The sequence below is a fragment of the Rattus norvegicus genome, chromosome 6 (assembly GCF_021556685.1).
Source record: "Rattus norvegicus strain SHRSP/BbbUtx chromosome 6, alternate assembly SHRSP_T2T, whole genome shotgun sequence".
NCBI lineage: Eukaryota > Metazoa > Chordata > Mammalia > Rodentia > Muridae > Rattus > Rattus norvegicus.
Window position 1 is genome coordinate 126,133,408 of NC_141539.1, and position 14,717 is coordinate 126,148,124.

The 14,717-nt window shown below is 47.8% G+C and overlaps 1 protein-coding gene across 10 annotated transcripts in view; it reads left to right on the plus strand.

Moving 5' to 3' along the window:
• Window positions 1-4,938: 4,938 nt before the first annotated feature.
• Dglucy (D-glutamate cyclase) overlaps window positions 4,939-14,717 on the plus strand; it is a 75,407-nt gene continuing 65,628 nt past the window's right edge. For 2 of the 10 annotated variants that reach the window (XM_087553892.1, XM_087553893.1), the window contains exons 1-4: window positions 4,939-5,152; window positions 6,650-6,731; window positions 9,330-9,467; window positions 13,211-13,351. Coding sequence is in view for 1 of the 10 variants with exons in the window: in XM_087553885.1 (XP_087410011.1) it covers window positions 9,411-9,467 (57 nt within the window). In the remaining 9 variants the exon portion in view is untranslated. Of the gene's footprint in view, window positions 5,153-6,649; window positions 6,732-9,329; window positions 9,468-12,680; window positions 12,735-13,210; window positions 13,352-14,717 lie in introns of those variants that run through there. The other 8 variants (XM_087553887.1, XM_087553886.1, XM_087553888.1 and 5 more) reach the window with 5 other exon arrangements.

Sequence of the window (14,717 nt, forward strand, 5' to 3'; positions counted from 1 at the left end):
ACACTCAAGGGTCAGTCCTCTGTTGTCTCCATGCCACACACAGTGACACCCAACACACACACACACACACACACACACACACACACACACACACACACACACACGAAAGAAAACAGAAATTCAAAGTTAACAGTAGCACTCACTTGGCACAAGTGTCCAAAGCATTAGTTTTCATAGTTTTACATCCAACCAAGCCAAAATGAGGCTAGATGTGGTAGCACAAACTTTCAATATCAACGATCGTGAGGCAGAGGCAAGAAGATCTCTAGGAGTTCAAGGCCAGCCTGTCCTACATAGCAAAGTACAGACCAGCCAAGGGCTATATAGTGAGAAAGTGTCTCAAAATACAAAACAAAAAAAAATTGCTTCCTTTGGCAGCCTAAGCAGTTGTATACCTTTGGACATATAAATCATTCCATGCTCACCACAATCTTCATTTATTTTTTTTCTTCATTTATTTTTAAACTAATATAATTGCATTTATTTATTTAGTATGTGTGTGTGTGCGCACACACATATACCAGGGCGCACATGTAGAGGTCGGATTCTTTCCTTCCATTATCTGGTATCCTGGGATGGAACTCAGGTTGTCAGACCTGGTGGCAATGCCTTCACTCAGTCACCTCGGCGGTCCTTCCTCTGCCTTTTCTAGATCAAGAGCATACCTAAGAACTGGCTTGCAGAAATTCAGTCTGATGATGGTTTCCTGAGTCCGTGTCACATACCAAGGCTCTGGAACTCAGCCGTGAAAACACAGGAAAAGCCTTATTCTGGAAGCTCAGATTCCAACTGGAGAATTGGGCGGCAGATGGAGAGAAAGACAGGCATACACATCTGTTGGTGGTGTTACCAGAAACTGAAGCAAGACAAGAGATGTACCCTCAAGGCCAGGGAAACAGAGACCAGGGAGTGACTTCACATGGGGAGGCCAGGCCAGACCTTGGTCAGCAAGTACACATCTGATATTCTTTGATCATTTATTCTAAGACAAGATCTCATATAACCCATATTGGCCTCAAGCTCACTGGGTTGCAAAGGATAAACTTGAACTTCTGATCCTCCTGCCTCTACTTCACTGTGCTAGGATTATATGTGTGCACCACCAGACGTGGTTTGTGTGGTGGTGTGAATCAAATCCAGGGCTTCGTGCATGCTAGGCAAACACTCTATCCATGAGCTACATACCCAACCTAGCATCTGTTATTCCTAGAACTTCTTTCTTTCTTTTTGTCTGTCTGTCTGTCTTCTTTTCCTTCCTTCCTTCCTTCCTTCCTTCCTTCCTTCCCTCCCTCTCTCCCTCCCTCCCTCCCTCCCTGCTTTCTTCCCCCACCCCCCTTTCCTCCCTTGCTGTGCTGGGAATCAAGCTCAGGGTTTGGAGCAGGCTAACCATGCATTCTGCCACTGAGTTACTCCCCAACACTCTCTGCTGCCACTGCTAAAAAAGTTTGAAAGTTCTCCAAGGACAACATGAACTAGAACCCAGACAGAAGACGATGACAAGGAAGGTTTAAGGAATGAATGGAGCCAAGAGGCAGAAAGGCCGGTGTGAGGCACAGAGAGGGCTTTCTGAGATGTGTTGGTATCATCTGAGAAGGAAGTTCAGGACGGCCCAGCCAGGAAGCTCTGTGAAGGGAACAGACATGCAATGTGGGGACAACTCTGTGTATAGTTACAATTTTGTTACTGGGTCACCGTGGAGCTCTTTTCGTAGGAACTTTGACATTTTAAAACTTAGTCTCATTATGCATGGCTACTGAACTGTTTGGTGCCCTCCTGGCCCTGTGAAGCGGAGCTTGTTCAGACATGGTCAAAGTCCCTGGAGGAAGGACTGGCTGAGTCTTTAGACTTGACTCTGTGGGCAGTGTAGAAGCCATTGAAGGATCTGGAGCAAATACATGATATTAGCAAAACACCATTTGGGGATGATTGGCATGAAAGCAGTGGAGAGGGGGAAAGAGGGCGGAGAGCAAAGGGCGGTCAGGAAATACACTGAGCAGGCTGAACCTGAGGCGCTGGGCCAGACGCGGGTGCAGGAGGAAGCTGGCTACCCGGTCTTCCTCGGGTCTCTGCCTGCCCTACATCGTGCAGAACTCAGCATTCCCTACAGCCAAACAGACTCGGTAACCGCCAGGCTTTTGCCTCCCTCTGTTTTTACTATGACTAATTTGTGAAAAACAGGAAGTGCTACCGTGCCAGGGGCATTATTTGTGGCTAAGAAAATGAACTTTTGAAAACGACAAACCCTGGGTCCCTTGCACATAAGCTCGCTTGTACAAACACATACACTCCCGTCAGCTGGACCCTGGTCCAGCAGGAACCATTATCTCCTTGGCTCTGACACCAGAAGAGACTCAAGAGCTGCTGGCTTCCCAAGACTGGGCACAGGGTGCTTAGCCTTTCTACAAGCTTTGGAGGAAAGTGAACCTAGCATGTAGAGCAGAGTGGCTGGCAGGTGCCCCTGGGCACTGGAAAAGCAGGAAGGATCAGAGTGGATACAGGAAGCCCTGCCCTGTTCTCTGCTTTGGCCCTAGGGGGTGTTGACTGCTGGTTGGAAAAGCCCTGAGACAGAGGAAGATCAGAGTACAGAGTGGGCATCAGGCTGGGATTGGCAGTGATGGTGGTATGTGTATGTTGTTCATATGCTGGAGAAGGGACACACTCTGGTAGTTCTTCTTACAAAGGCACTCATACCTTAGAGAGGACCCCACCCTCAGGAGCCCTTCTAGCCCTTAGTACTTCCTCAGATCCCATTGCATTGGAAGGTTGGTGTCTCAACGAAGGAATTTAGAGGAAAATAAAGACATGATGGTTTCTAGAAGCTTCCTGTCTAATTGGGTTGAGAAACACCTTTGAAAAAAAAAAACCATCTTGAATGCTTATTTCTGCCTCCCATTGAGCCCTTGTAATCACCTAACCTTTAAATCGTGAGCATGTGATTGTTACCAGATTTCAGTGATCTTCAACTTTTGGCAAGGAGATTGATTTCTAGGCGAATTTGACTGCACATCTACATTCTTCTGGCGTAGGCAATTGCTCTTCTTGCAGAGTGTACTCTGACACCGTGTTGAGCTATTTCTCTCCCTTAGAACTTTTGCCTACATCACATCCACCAAAGAATCCAACTGTAAATATTTGACATTCTTTGCATCTCTGGTCAACCACGCAGTCTTCCTTTCTGGAGTTCTGGTTCTCATCCTTAAGACTCTAGAAAAATGGGAAGGGCATGCATCAGGCCTTGGATGTTTGCCTTTTGCAAACTGTCTTCTCCTGAGGGGTACAGGTTAGGAGTGTCCTTAAAATTTAAATATCTAATGTTTTCCTATGATGGCAGCTTAACTGCATGAGTTTCCATTATCCCATACTGAAGTCCGAACCCATTAAATGGCAACTCCGAAATTTCCTCATCCACACCTTGCTATCTACTGGTTTACTTTTTGTCCCCGTGACTTTGGCTGATCTGGGTACCTTATTACAGGTAGAATTATAGACTCCTCTGTGGTGATTTGAATACTCTTGGTCCAGGGAGTGGCACGATTTGGAGGTGTGGCCTTGTTGGAGGGGGTGTGGCCTTATTAGAGGGAGTGTGTCATTGTGGGCCTGGAAGCCAGGCTTTTCCTAGCAGTTGAAGATGTAGAACTGTCAGCTCCTCCTGTATCATGCCTGCCTGGACGATTCTATGCTCCCACCTTGATGATAATGGACTGAACCTATAAGCCAGTGACAGTTAAATGCTGTCCTTTATTAGAGTCGCTTTGGTCATGGTGTCTGCTCACAGAAGTAAAACAGTAAGACATTCTCCTTATTTCACTCAGCACAATGCCTTTGTCTCCATTTATGCAGGTTGCTTTAACAAAATGCCCCAAGCTGGATGGCTTACACAAGCTGGATGGCTTATAAACAGCAGAAATTTATTTCTCACAAGTCTGGAGACTGGGAAGGCTAAGATCAGGGGTGACAGCTGATTCAGTATCCTGTGGGAGCCTGGGGTTTTTTCAGGGGGTGTTACAGCAGGTGAGGCACACCGGTGCCGATTCCTCCAGAAGAAGAAGAAGTTAACCAGCCGGAGTTGGAAAAGTGACCCAGGAAGAGACACGCCAAGCCTGACACCAAAAGGACTTGCAATTTGCTTACCTGTGTGACTTGTGCTGAGGTGGGGCATGAGGCTCAGGAGAGACAGGGAAGGTGAAGCCACAGGGGCAAGCTGGCACCATCTGCTATAGAACCTTCTGTGGTTGGGATTAATGCTAGGTCTGAAGGGAAGGCCTGAAAGCTTTGAAGCAGAAGAAAGGGGAACCTGCTCTTCCTCACAAGAGGCATCCAGACCAAGGGATTGGGGGGGGAATCACAGGCCTGCCGGTATCTTTCAAGTATATTCTGAGTGTTGGAGATGGACCTACCGCTGTGTTCCTGTTATCTGAGTTAAGCCTCAGATGAGTACAGGAGACATTGAATGCTGGAGAACAACATACCCAGGCATCCCACCCACCCCTGCTTAACCCGGCACAGCCCCAGGGCCAGCAGCCATTGATCTACAGGAGCCTGACTCCCGGATCAGTACCTGCATTTTTGCCTGCACCCTAAATGACCCAGTGCAGTCTGACATTTGGACAGCACAGACAGCAATCCCAGAGTCTGGCTTCACACTGGAATCACCGGGGCAGTTGTGGAACTCCTCAGTGCTCTGTGTGAGTTCCTAAGTCCCTGATGTGACAATTTCTGGGACTGCCACCCTACTGCTGCCGGTTTTCCATTCGTGTGGGCATCGGTGGCCATGCCCTTTGCAACCTTGCCCACCAGGGAAGACAAGAAATTCCCGCAAAGGGAACCAGCCTTCCAGCCGCCGACAGCTCTGTGGCTTTAAGAACCAGAGCTGGCATCCTGCCATGAAGTCACCACCCCAGTACAGGCCTTGAGAGCATTGGCTGCAGGATAACAGTCAGTGGGGCCTGGAGCTGGCCCAGGCATGTAGATCAGAGTCTGAGCTGGACAGAACAAGCCGGTGGCAGTAGCAGTGGCAGCAGGCAGCCCCAGAAGCCCCTGTAAGCTGAAGAAAAGGACCTTTATGCCTTTCAGAACGAAGTTCATTCTGCGAGGCTGAGGAAACAAAGGGGAGAATTGTGTGTCACTCTAGTCCAGACATCTCAAACCAACAGTAAGTCAGCAGGGGACATGGCATAGTTCTCTGCCCCAGGCAACATCCACACACCCCACCCTACCCTACCCCAGAAGCCCAAGGGTTTGAGGAAGCTGCTCCAAGAGGCTATAGACCAAAATCAATTAATAGGCTCTGTGCTGGAATCCTTCTGGGCCTCCCCTTAAAATCAAATCTCCACTTGTGGCACTGGGAACCGTGAGTTGTGGGAATGCTTCTCCATCCTCTGGGGAGGGCTTTCAAGGCATCTTCCTGTCCTTGAGAACCCTGAGATCACATGAAAGCAAGGAAGGGGAAGCTGAAATCAGGCTTTGAGTGGCTGTCAACGTTGGGCCACAACCTGCTAGGGAGGAGGGAATGAAGCAAGTGGCAGAGATACCAGGGGTGGCACCAGGGGAGGACAGTACAAGCCAATGCGGCCTAGGGTTGCTGTCCACAGGGCTCAAGGCGCCTCCCTCTGCCTTTGAGGAATGACTGCTGCGGGTGAGGCAAACTTCCACTGAGAGTCAGCTTGCTTCAGTCCTCACTGGGGGAGCCAAGGCTACCTTGGCACAGGTGGCTGTGACAGCATACTTCTGACCTGTGCAGAAGGCAGAGCCCTGCAACTCTGGGAAGTCTCTTCTCTGTCTGTGAGATTAACCTTGGGGTTCATTAACAACCATCTTCCTGACTTCCGTGAGCATGTATGTGTGCTAGGAAGGGCAGGAAGCAGCATGTTGGCGTTGATTGGTCCGGAAGGGAAAGAAGGAGCGTTGCACCTTCAAAGTAGCAAAGCCCTGTCAAAGGAGGGTGAATTAAAGCCAGGAGCAAGATTGCAGAAGGAAAGCAGCCTCCACTCAACAGATGAGGGGAAACTGAGGCAGAAAGACAGGCAAGGCAGAATTAGCTGAAAGCTAAACTGGGCTTGAATACACTTCTGATAAAGAATTCTTGTGTTAGTTTTCCATTGTTATGAGAAAAACCCTTGGCTTGAGCAACTTTAAGGAGGAAAAGTTTATTTGGGCTTATGATTTCAAAGGTTCCATCCATCTAGTCCATAGTCCTTTGACCTGGTCATTTTCAGGATCTTTCAAAATGGCTGAAACAGGCGGGAAAGAAAGCAGCTCAACTCATAGTAGCCAGGAAAGCCAAGAAAGGAAGGGGCTGAAGTAAAATCTCCCATCCTTAGCGCACCCTCAAGTACCAACTTCCTCCAAATAGACCCGACTTTCTGTGGTTTCCACTACCTCCCAAAGCCTACTGATGAGGATTAAGCACACATGATCGATCCCACAGGCCCCACTCCTGAACACTGCCCACTGGGAACCAAGCCTTCAATAACAGTTCATATCATAACAACCCTTCTGTCATGGAGGACTGAATCCCAGGAACTCAACTGCTGGTCTTGAATGGTGTGATGGGCAATGACCTGGGCATGTGGGCAAAAGAGAAAACTCGGGGAATTTTGTGGGCCTATCTGAAAGGTCTGCCACATAGGACTCTTTCTTGTGTCTACAGGGCAGCCAGCTCACTAGAAGTCCCTGGCTCACTGGAATTGGGAGCCTTTGAATTCCTTGGGCCACACCTGTCTCTGTACTTGGTGAGTTTCCATGGATATGCAGATTGCTCTGTGGGTTTTGCGTTTGCCCTGCTGCTGGGATGTGGGAACCTCACTTGGGCAGGTGAAACACAGAGTTTTTAGACTGCATTTACCCTACACCCACTATCGGGTGCTAGGCTCCGGGGTGGGAAAACTCAGCCTAAGATGTGGGAGTACAAAGCTGGGGTTTCCTGACTCCTGGGTGTCCAGTCACCACTGGAAACCACGAAGAAGAGCCTGGAACAGAGGGTGGGGGCGGGAGTCCACAGGCCTGGGGACGGGGTGCTCCTGAACTCCTGGACATCCAGATACTCCTGGGTCTCTGGGAGAGTTGGGAAAGGAGTTGGGCCCTTGGGCTGAGGAGCCTGGGCTGGGGAAAGGGGGACTCTGGCTTAGTTCATCTGTGCTGAGTCTTAAGCTTAGCAGTGATTATCTGGGAGAGCAGAGGGGCCTTCTGCGGGAGACTTAGATGGCTTTAGACTGTATGCTCCCCAAGGCGGTTCTTTATGAGAGAGACAGTCCTTGGTTCCAGACTGTTTATTGATTGTTCATCGTGGAAAATGGGTGCATACCCCCTCCTCAGGGTGGACAGAGATTAAACACCTTTTGCAGGAAGCAATGCCTGGAAGGGAAGCTGATTGGCTAAATCCCCAGGGGCCTCTAGATACCTCATTAGCATGGAGAAGCACACTTGACCTATGTAGGAAGTGTGGCCACGTGATAGGGGCCTGGTTAGGAGGTGAAGCTCCTACCTTCCTACCTACCTCTCTGGGTTCCTGGACTTCCAACCCACGCAACCTTACCAAGTTTCCTGGCACGGTCCATTGCTCCACAAATCTCTGCTCGGGCATGTGTGTATGAGTGTGGTGTGCACATGCAAGCCCACACCAGGTACACAGGACCGAACCCTTCCAGTTAATTTAATTAAATTTCCCTTCTTCAGTTAAGGATGACAGATGTAGAAATCCAAACGTATCCCTCTCCCTGACAGATTTTGCAGGCTTTCTAGGATATCTGCCAAATTGCTAGATGGTATTTGCAATTTTAAAAAAATAGACTTTTTTAATGCATTTTTTTTTTTTTGGTTCTTTTTTTTCGGAGCTGGGGACCGAACCCAGGGCCTTGCGCTTCCTAGGTAAGCGCTCTACCACTGAGCTAAATCCCCAGCCCATTAATGCATTTTTTTAAAATGCATTTTGTTATTTGGGTTTTTTTTTTCTTTTTTTTTTTTTTCTTTTTTCTTTTTTTCGGAGCTGGGGACCGAACCCAGGGCCTTCCGCTTGCTAGGCAAGCGCTCTACCACTGAGCTAAATCCCCAACCCCTGTTATTTGGGTTTTAAGGATTTTTTTCCAGCCTGCCTTACAGCAGCTCATCACTCATGCCTCACTTTATAGCTTTCAAACCTTTCTTCAACATTCATAAGTCTCTCTCATCCTTTAGGGAGGCGGGTGGCTTGGGTCCCCTCAGTTGCTCTCTTTAAGGAAAGGCGTGATCCTGCCTAAGGCTGTCCCATCTCTCCTGGAACCTCCCTCCACCTGTGGCTCACTCACCCTCCCTCCCCCCCCTCTCTCCCTCTCTCCCTCTCTGTCTCCCTATTTCTGCCTTTCTCTGTCTCTCTGTCTCAGTCTCTGTCTGTCTGTCCGTCCATCTGTCTGTCTGTCTCTCGTAGTCATGCACTGAGCCTATATTCTAGCACTACCAGTACACTCATTGCCGTCAGACACTTCTGTGGATCACTTCCTGATTACATCTTTCTGGAACTAGGCATTGCCACACATCTTGCCCCTGTGTCTCACAGTGGCATGACTCTGGAGGCGTCCACTTTATCTTGATAGACAACATTTCCCATTGCCTTTACAGAGTTTCCCGTTTACCTCACCCCGATGGCGCATGAGTCTCTGTGTCCTGTCCACTGTCCTTCTTGACCTCTGCCCTGTCCTCTGGTGTCTTCTACCACATGATGAGAGCTGATTGTTTCCATGTGGATCACCTCCCTGGAACTGGTGCTTGACACCCAGCCTCTGAGACATGTCACATGGCTTCCTCCTGTTTAGCTTATGACAGCCAGGCTCACCATCATTCCCCTCCAAAGCCTCCCCTTCTAAATTCTTTCTTTTCATCATGTGGTGGTGGTGCACACTCTAATCCCAGCATTGGGAGGCAGAGGTGGATTTCTGGGTTCAAGGCCAGCCTGGTCTACATAGTGCATTCTAGGACAACTGGCTCTACATAGAGAAACCCTTTCTCAAAAAAAAAACAAAACAAAACAAAAAATCCTGTCTTTTCATGAGGGTAACGACTTGCCGTGTTGAAAATAAAAATCTCACCATGACAGAGGATTCCTCTTTCTCGTTGTCACTTTGAATTCCATCAGGTCTTACATCTGCCAACTCTACCTTTTCCAGTGCCTTGAACCTTTGCTTCCTCTCATTTCTCTGCCATTGGGAAAGTTCTGCTTGCTTTTGGAAAAGTCACACAACTATGGTAAAGGTCCTAGGTTTTAATCCAAGTCATGGCTGGATCATTGCTCACAACATCCTTACTCCTCTACACTCCCTAAGCTCTCCCAATAGTATTAAATACTTTCCTCCTTGCAGGAAATGCAAAAGGCCTGATAAAAACAACTCAAATGGGGAAGGCTTCCATGAGTTCACAGTTTAAGGGATTCTTAGTCCGTCATGGTGGGAGAGGCACGGCGGCAGGAACAGCTCAGTCCGTGTTGGCAGGAGAATGAGGTAACTAATCGCATCATGGTGGCAATCAGGAAACAAGATGCTGTACCAAAGACTGGAGAGAGACTGAACCTTGAAAGGCCTACCTACTTCTATAGACCGATTTTCCATCCAGACCCTATCTCCTAAAGACAGAGTCAGAAATACAGGGACTTGTGGGAGACATTTCAGATACAAAGCATGGCACTGATAATGGCCACATTCCTTTACTTTAACCTATGATTCTGGTCAGTTTCATCTGCCTTCCCAGCCCCTCATCACTATTGGTGGTGGTGCCCAGCACTTGGGATGCCAATCTATCTCCTAGTGCTAAATTCTATCAAAACTCAACTGGTGCACCACCTCCCTGCTCTCTCTCTCTCTCTCTCTCTCTCTCTCTCTCTCTCTCTCTCTCTCTCTCTGTGTGTGTGTGTGTGTGTGTGTGTGTGTGTGTCTGTGTGTCTGTGTGTGTCTGTGTGTGTCTGTGTGTATGTATATGTGGTATATGGTGTATGTGTGTGTATGAGAGAGAGAGAGAACCCCTATGTAGCCCAGGGTGGCCTGAAACTGCTAATCCTCCTTCTCACATCTGATGTTCATCTTCTTTCCCTCTTTGCAGCCCATGCACACATGTGGAGGTTGCTTTATGAATGGGAAAGAAGTGAACCGTACTTTTTCAGAACCTTGTCCCTGTCAAAGTGTCACTCTTCAGCATGCTCCCAACATTTTTGTTTTTATTTCACTTTTATTTTTTGGACAGGTTCTCCTGCACTCCATGTAGCCTAAAACTTGCTTTGAACTCTTTATCCTCCTGTCTCCACCTCCCAAGTGCCGGGGTTATAGGATTGAGCCACACTTGGTTGTTTCTGACTTTCAAATGGAGCATCCTTTGGCTTTAAGTGTCATTCTTATAGAGCTATGCAGCCAGCTGGCGGAGAGCACCATCTCCTCCCTGCTATCTCCTCTCTCTGGGACCCCCCATTCAGGGCATCGTCGCCTTTGGTCTGTTGACAGTTCAGCAGGGACTGGAAGAATGAGATAGGTCCTCCTCAGGACAGTTACTTGATAAGCGTTAGGCTCGCTGTTGGACAGTGTGGCTTTCCTCAGATGAGGGACTGCTGGGGCTCCTTGCACAGTTCTAGCAAATGGGGTTGTCCACCAGGAAGAACCTTCCTTGCTTCATAGACGCCTTCACTGTCAGGAGAAGGTTGCTTTTAGTTATCAGACTTGATGTTTAGTTACTGCTGGACTTGCTGTCTGGAATGATGGAGGTGCTGTCTCGTTGTGACGTAAGCCATAAAGGGCCATTTACTGTAACACATCTTTCTAGGCATGTAGAGTGTGGGGTGCATGGAAACCTGACTTTCCTTTTTCAGCCTAGGTTTTTCTTTCTCTCTTGACTTCTTCCTCAGGTCAGCTATTTCCATGAGGTGACTGAAATGTAAGCCCTGCTTTACATTGTCTTTACAGATAACAGTTTCAAAGGCATGGAATATTAGTTCCCTGAAGTTACACATAGAGTGCCATCATGTGACCATCCCTTTACAAAACAGACCTGGGACTAAGGGTCCAGCTTGGTGGTAAAGCACTTGCCTAGCATTCAGAAGGCCCTGGGCTCAATCCCTGGCACTGAGTAATGGGGCACGTCATGTTCACGAGGAAGGGTTATTTTGATTGATCACCTAGGTCTGAAATACAGACTGAAATAACAGTCCCACCAAGGATGGGGAAGAACAGTCTTAAAACCTTTTAGATGGGGTTGGCAAGATGGCTTAGCAGACAAAGGTGTCTGCCACCAAGCCTGACAACCTGACCTTGATCCCTAGGAGGTGGAGGGGAGAATCAACTTCTGAAAGTTGTTTTCTGACTTTCACACATGTACTGTAGTATTGCACACATGTAGACACACACACAACACAAAGACACACACACATACATACATACATACACGTATACATACATACATGCATACACACATACATGTATACATAAATACACCTTATAACTTTCACACATACATGTATACATAAATACACTTTATAACTTTCTGGACATGTAGCAGCCTCTTTGGACTGCCACACATCACATCAGAAGTATGTTAGCTCAAAGTTCTGGAAGGCAGGAGACCTACATTTGAGAGTCAGCAGAACCATACATCCTCCGCAGGCTTCTGGAACATTCTTTTCTGACCTGTCTTGGTTTTGGTTGCCTCAGGCTGTTCTTGTTGTCCTGGCTTAGGGCCTCCCTCCCACCTCTCCTCCTCTTTCACAGGCCACCCCTTCCTTCAGTGTTTCTCCTGCTCTTTGTTAACTCTTCCCTCATAGATGTTGCCCTTGGACTACGGGTCACTCAGTTGACCCACAGGAATCTCATCTTAAAGAATCTTCATGGAATTATATCTACAAATACCCTTTTCCTCATAGAAGGCCATGTTCTCAAGTACCAGGAACTCAAGCTCGGATATATCTTTGGGGAGAGCCTCAGGACAACCCACTACAATACAGGAAGAAACAGATGGCTTACAAGCACCACTCCTTCACTGCCCACCGCCCACCTTTTCTAACTAAACAATTTTGGAATCACGCTGCCCAATGTGATCCAAGCTACAAAGTTAGCTTATGTGTATTTTTCTTGGTCAGTATGACGTTGCTCTTAATCTAGCCATTATGCAGCATTTAGCATAGAGACAAGTAGGACACTGTAATCTGTGGATGGAGGGATGGGGACAGGTCATGCTACTGTCGCCCAGCATGTGGAAGGTCGCAAGGTGTGACAAGGAGCCTCTTAGTGTCTGCCGAAGACCTCGAGTTCCTTCAGCATCCAGAGGATGCAGGACAGGGCTCTCCAGGAGATTTCCCTTACCACTGCCTTCACTGGGGACATCAGAGAGAGTGAGAGAGAAAGGCGAGGGGAGGGAGAGCAAGTCCCTTTAGACTCTATTTGCACATCTGGGGTTAGCCTCTGGCAGTTGAACAATCTTCCACTGTGGGTTGTTTGACTGGGGTACTCAGGCAAGACAACTCTCTGACACTCTTACACGGTCACAAAGTCATTCTCTAATAACTCCAAGGGCTGCCCAGCAGACCAGAAACCTAGGCAAGTCACACCCTGGAATCTGGACTCTGTCCTTGCCTTGTCTCCTGGCTCATTTCCTGCACGCTGCCCTCCCCCAGCCAGGCTTTACACCGCAGCCTCTTGGCCTCTACCCTGGACAAGTTGAGCTGAAGGGTGGGGTGGGGCTGATCCAGCTGGCCCTCGTGCTGTCACCAGTGGACTGCCGTTTGTGCACAGGTATTTCTAAGGGTCAGGGCAGTGGAGAAGGCCTCCTCTTTGTGCTCTGTCCCCCCACTATGCTGTCCTTCTCCCAGCCTTTGCTTACACTGGGAGCCTGGGACAGGGAAGTAGACTTTTGCAATCCTGAAATGTGATTTCCTAGTTCTTGGTTCAGTTGATTAACTGACTCCAGAAAGAAAGATGAGCGCCTGGCTGTGGTTCTCTTTCCCTGCCTTCCAGAAGGTCAAGCAGGACTGGGAAGATGGGGGAGTGTCTTTTTCTCTTTTAAATTTAGTTTTTATTTTGTGCATACAAGTGTTTTTTCACAAATGTGTATATACGTGTGTGTGTGTGTGTGTGTGTGCGTGCGCGTGTGTGTGTGTCTGTGTGTCTGTGGCTGTGTCTGTGTGCACGCACACATATGCAGGTGTTTGTAGAGGCCAGATGAACCTCAGATATAGTTCCTCAGAAGCGCACATTGTGTTTTGAAACAGGGTCTCTCACTGGGACTGGGACTCACCAACGACTAGGCTGGCTGGCCCGAGAGCCCCAGGGATCCTCTTGTCTCTGCCTCCCTGCTCTAAGAGTTCTACCATGCACCGTGCTCAGCCTTGGGCTCTAGAGATTGGACTCAGGCAAGTATTTTCTTTACCAGTCGAGTCATTTCCCTAGCCCCAAGAGTGTTGTTTCCTTATAGAACAAGCTGAAGTAGCCTACATCATACTATCTAGTTATCTCCTCCTCCTCCTCCTCATCTTTTTTCTTCTCTTCCTCCTCCTCTTCTTTAGAAATCTACATTTCTAACCTCTCCAGACATGCATGTCAATGTCAGATTTCACAGCAGAGGTTTCAGTCACTTCACAACTGGCGGCTACTGACCTTCATGTTCAACATGTTAACAGTTCTCTGTGTGAATTCAGAGGTGTTGAACCAACACCACCATCTTCCTCCAGAACTTTTTTCTCATCTCAAACTAAAACTCTCGCCTATCCCTGTCCCCTTACAAGTCACTGGGAGCCGATATTCTGATATTTTTGCTATCTTTGTGAATTTAACCCATTCAGATATTCATATAAGTGGAATCATACAGTGTTTATCTTTACCTGGCTTCACTGGTGGTGGCTTTCATAATGCCTTCAGGACACATCTGCATTACACTATGTGTAAGAGATTCCGTTCCTTTTAAAGGGTGGGTAGTATTGTATCAGAAGCATATAAGCAAGTGTTTATCACCCATCAGTATTTGGATTGCTTCCGACTTTGAGCCATAGTGAACGGTGCAGTTAGGAACACTGGTGTGTTCAAACGAAGTGAATTTCTTGCTCTCTGTCCTTTAAAGCACATACCTGAAATGGGCTACACTGTTTACTTGTTTGGGGATTAGTCATTGGATCTTCAAGGAGGCCCCACCATTTCAAGTTCACAGCAGGAGTGCTCGAAGGTTTACACTTCTCTAAATCTTGGCTAACTCCCGTCTTCTGCTTTTGCTTTTGTGTTTTGCAATGGACTCCGGATCAGATCCCCGTGGTTTGATCTGCAGTCTGTAATGCTTTATACTGTAAAACAGCTCTCAGGCTGTATGTAGGTTTTGACCCCTTTGGGGGTTAAATGACCCTTTCACAGGGGTTGACTAAGACTGTTCAAAAATGCAGATATCTACAACACAGTTCATAATGGTAGTAAAATGGCAGTTATGAAGTAGCAATGAAACTAATTTTATGGTTGTGGTGAGGGGGTGTCATCACAACTTGAGGAACTGTATTAAAGGGTCCCAGCATTAGGAAGGTGGGGAGCCACTGGTTCAGAGGGTCAGCCTCTTTTTCTAGTTCCTTGCTCATTGGTAAAGTTCCTCTGGAGAAAGATCTATTTAGGCACCTCACCCATGGTTTAATTGGACTGTTCACTTCTTGTCGTTGAGTGGTGAGTCTACCTGGTTCATTCTTAATCATTATGGGTGCATGAACCTTGACATCTTGTAAAGGATGTGCCTCCTAACCTGTC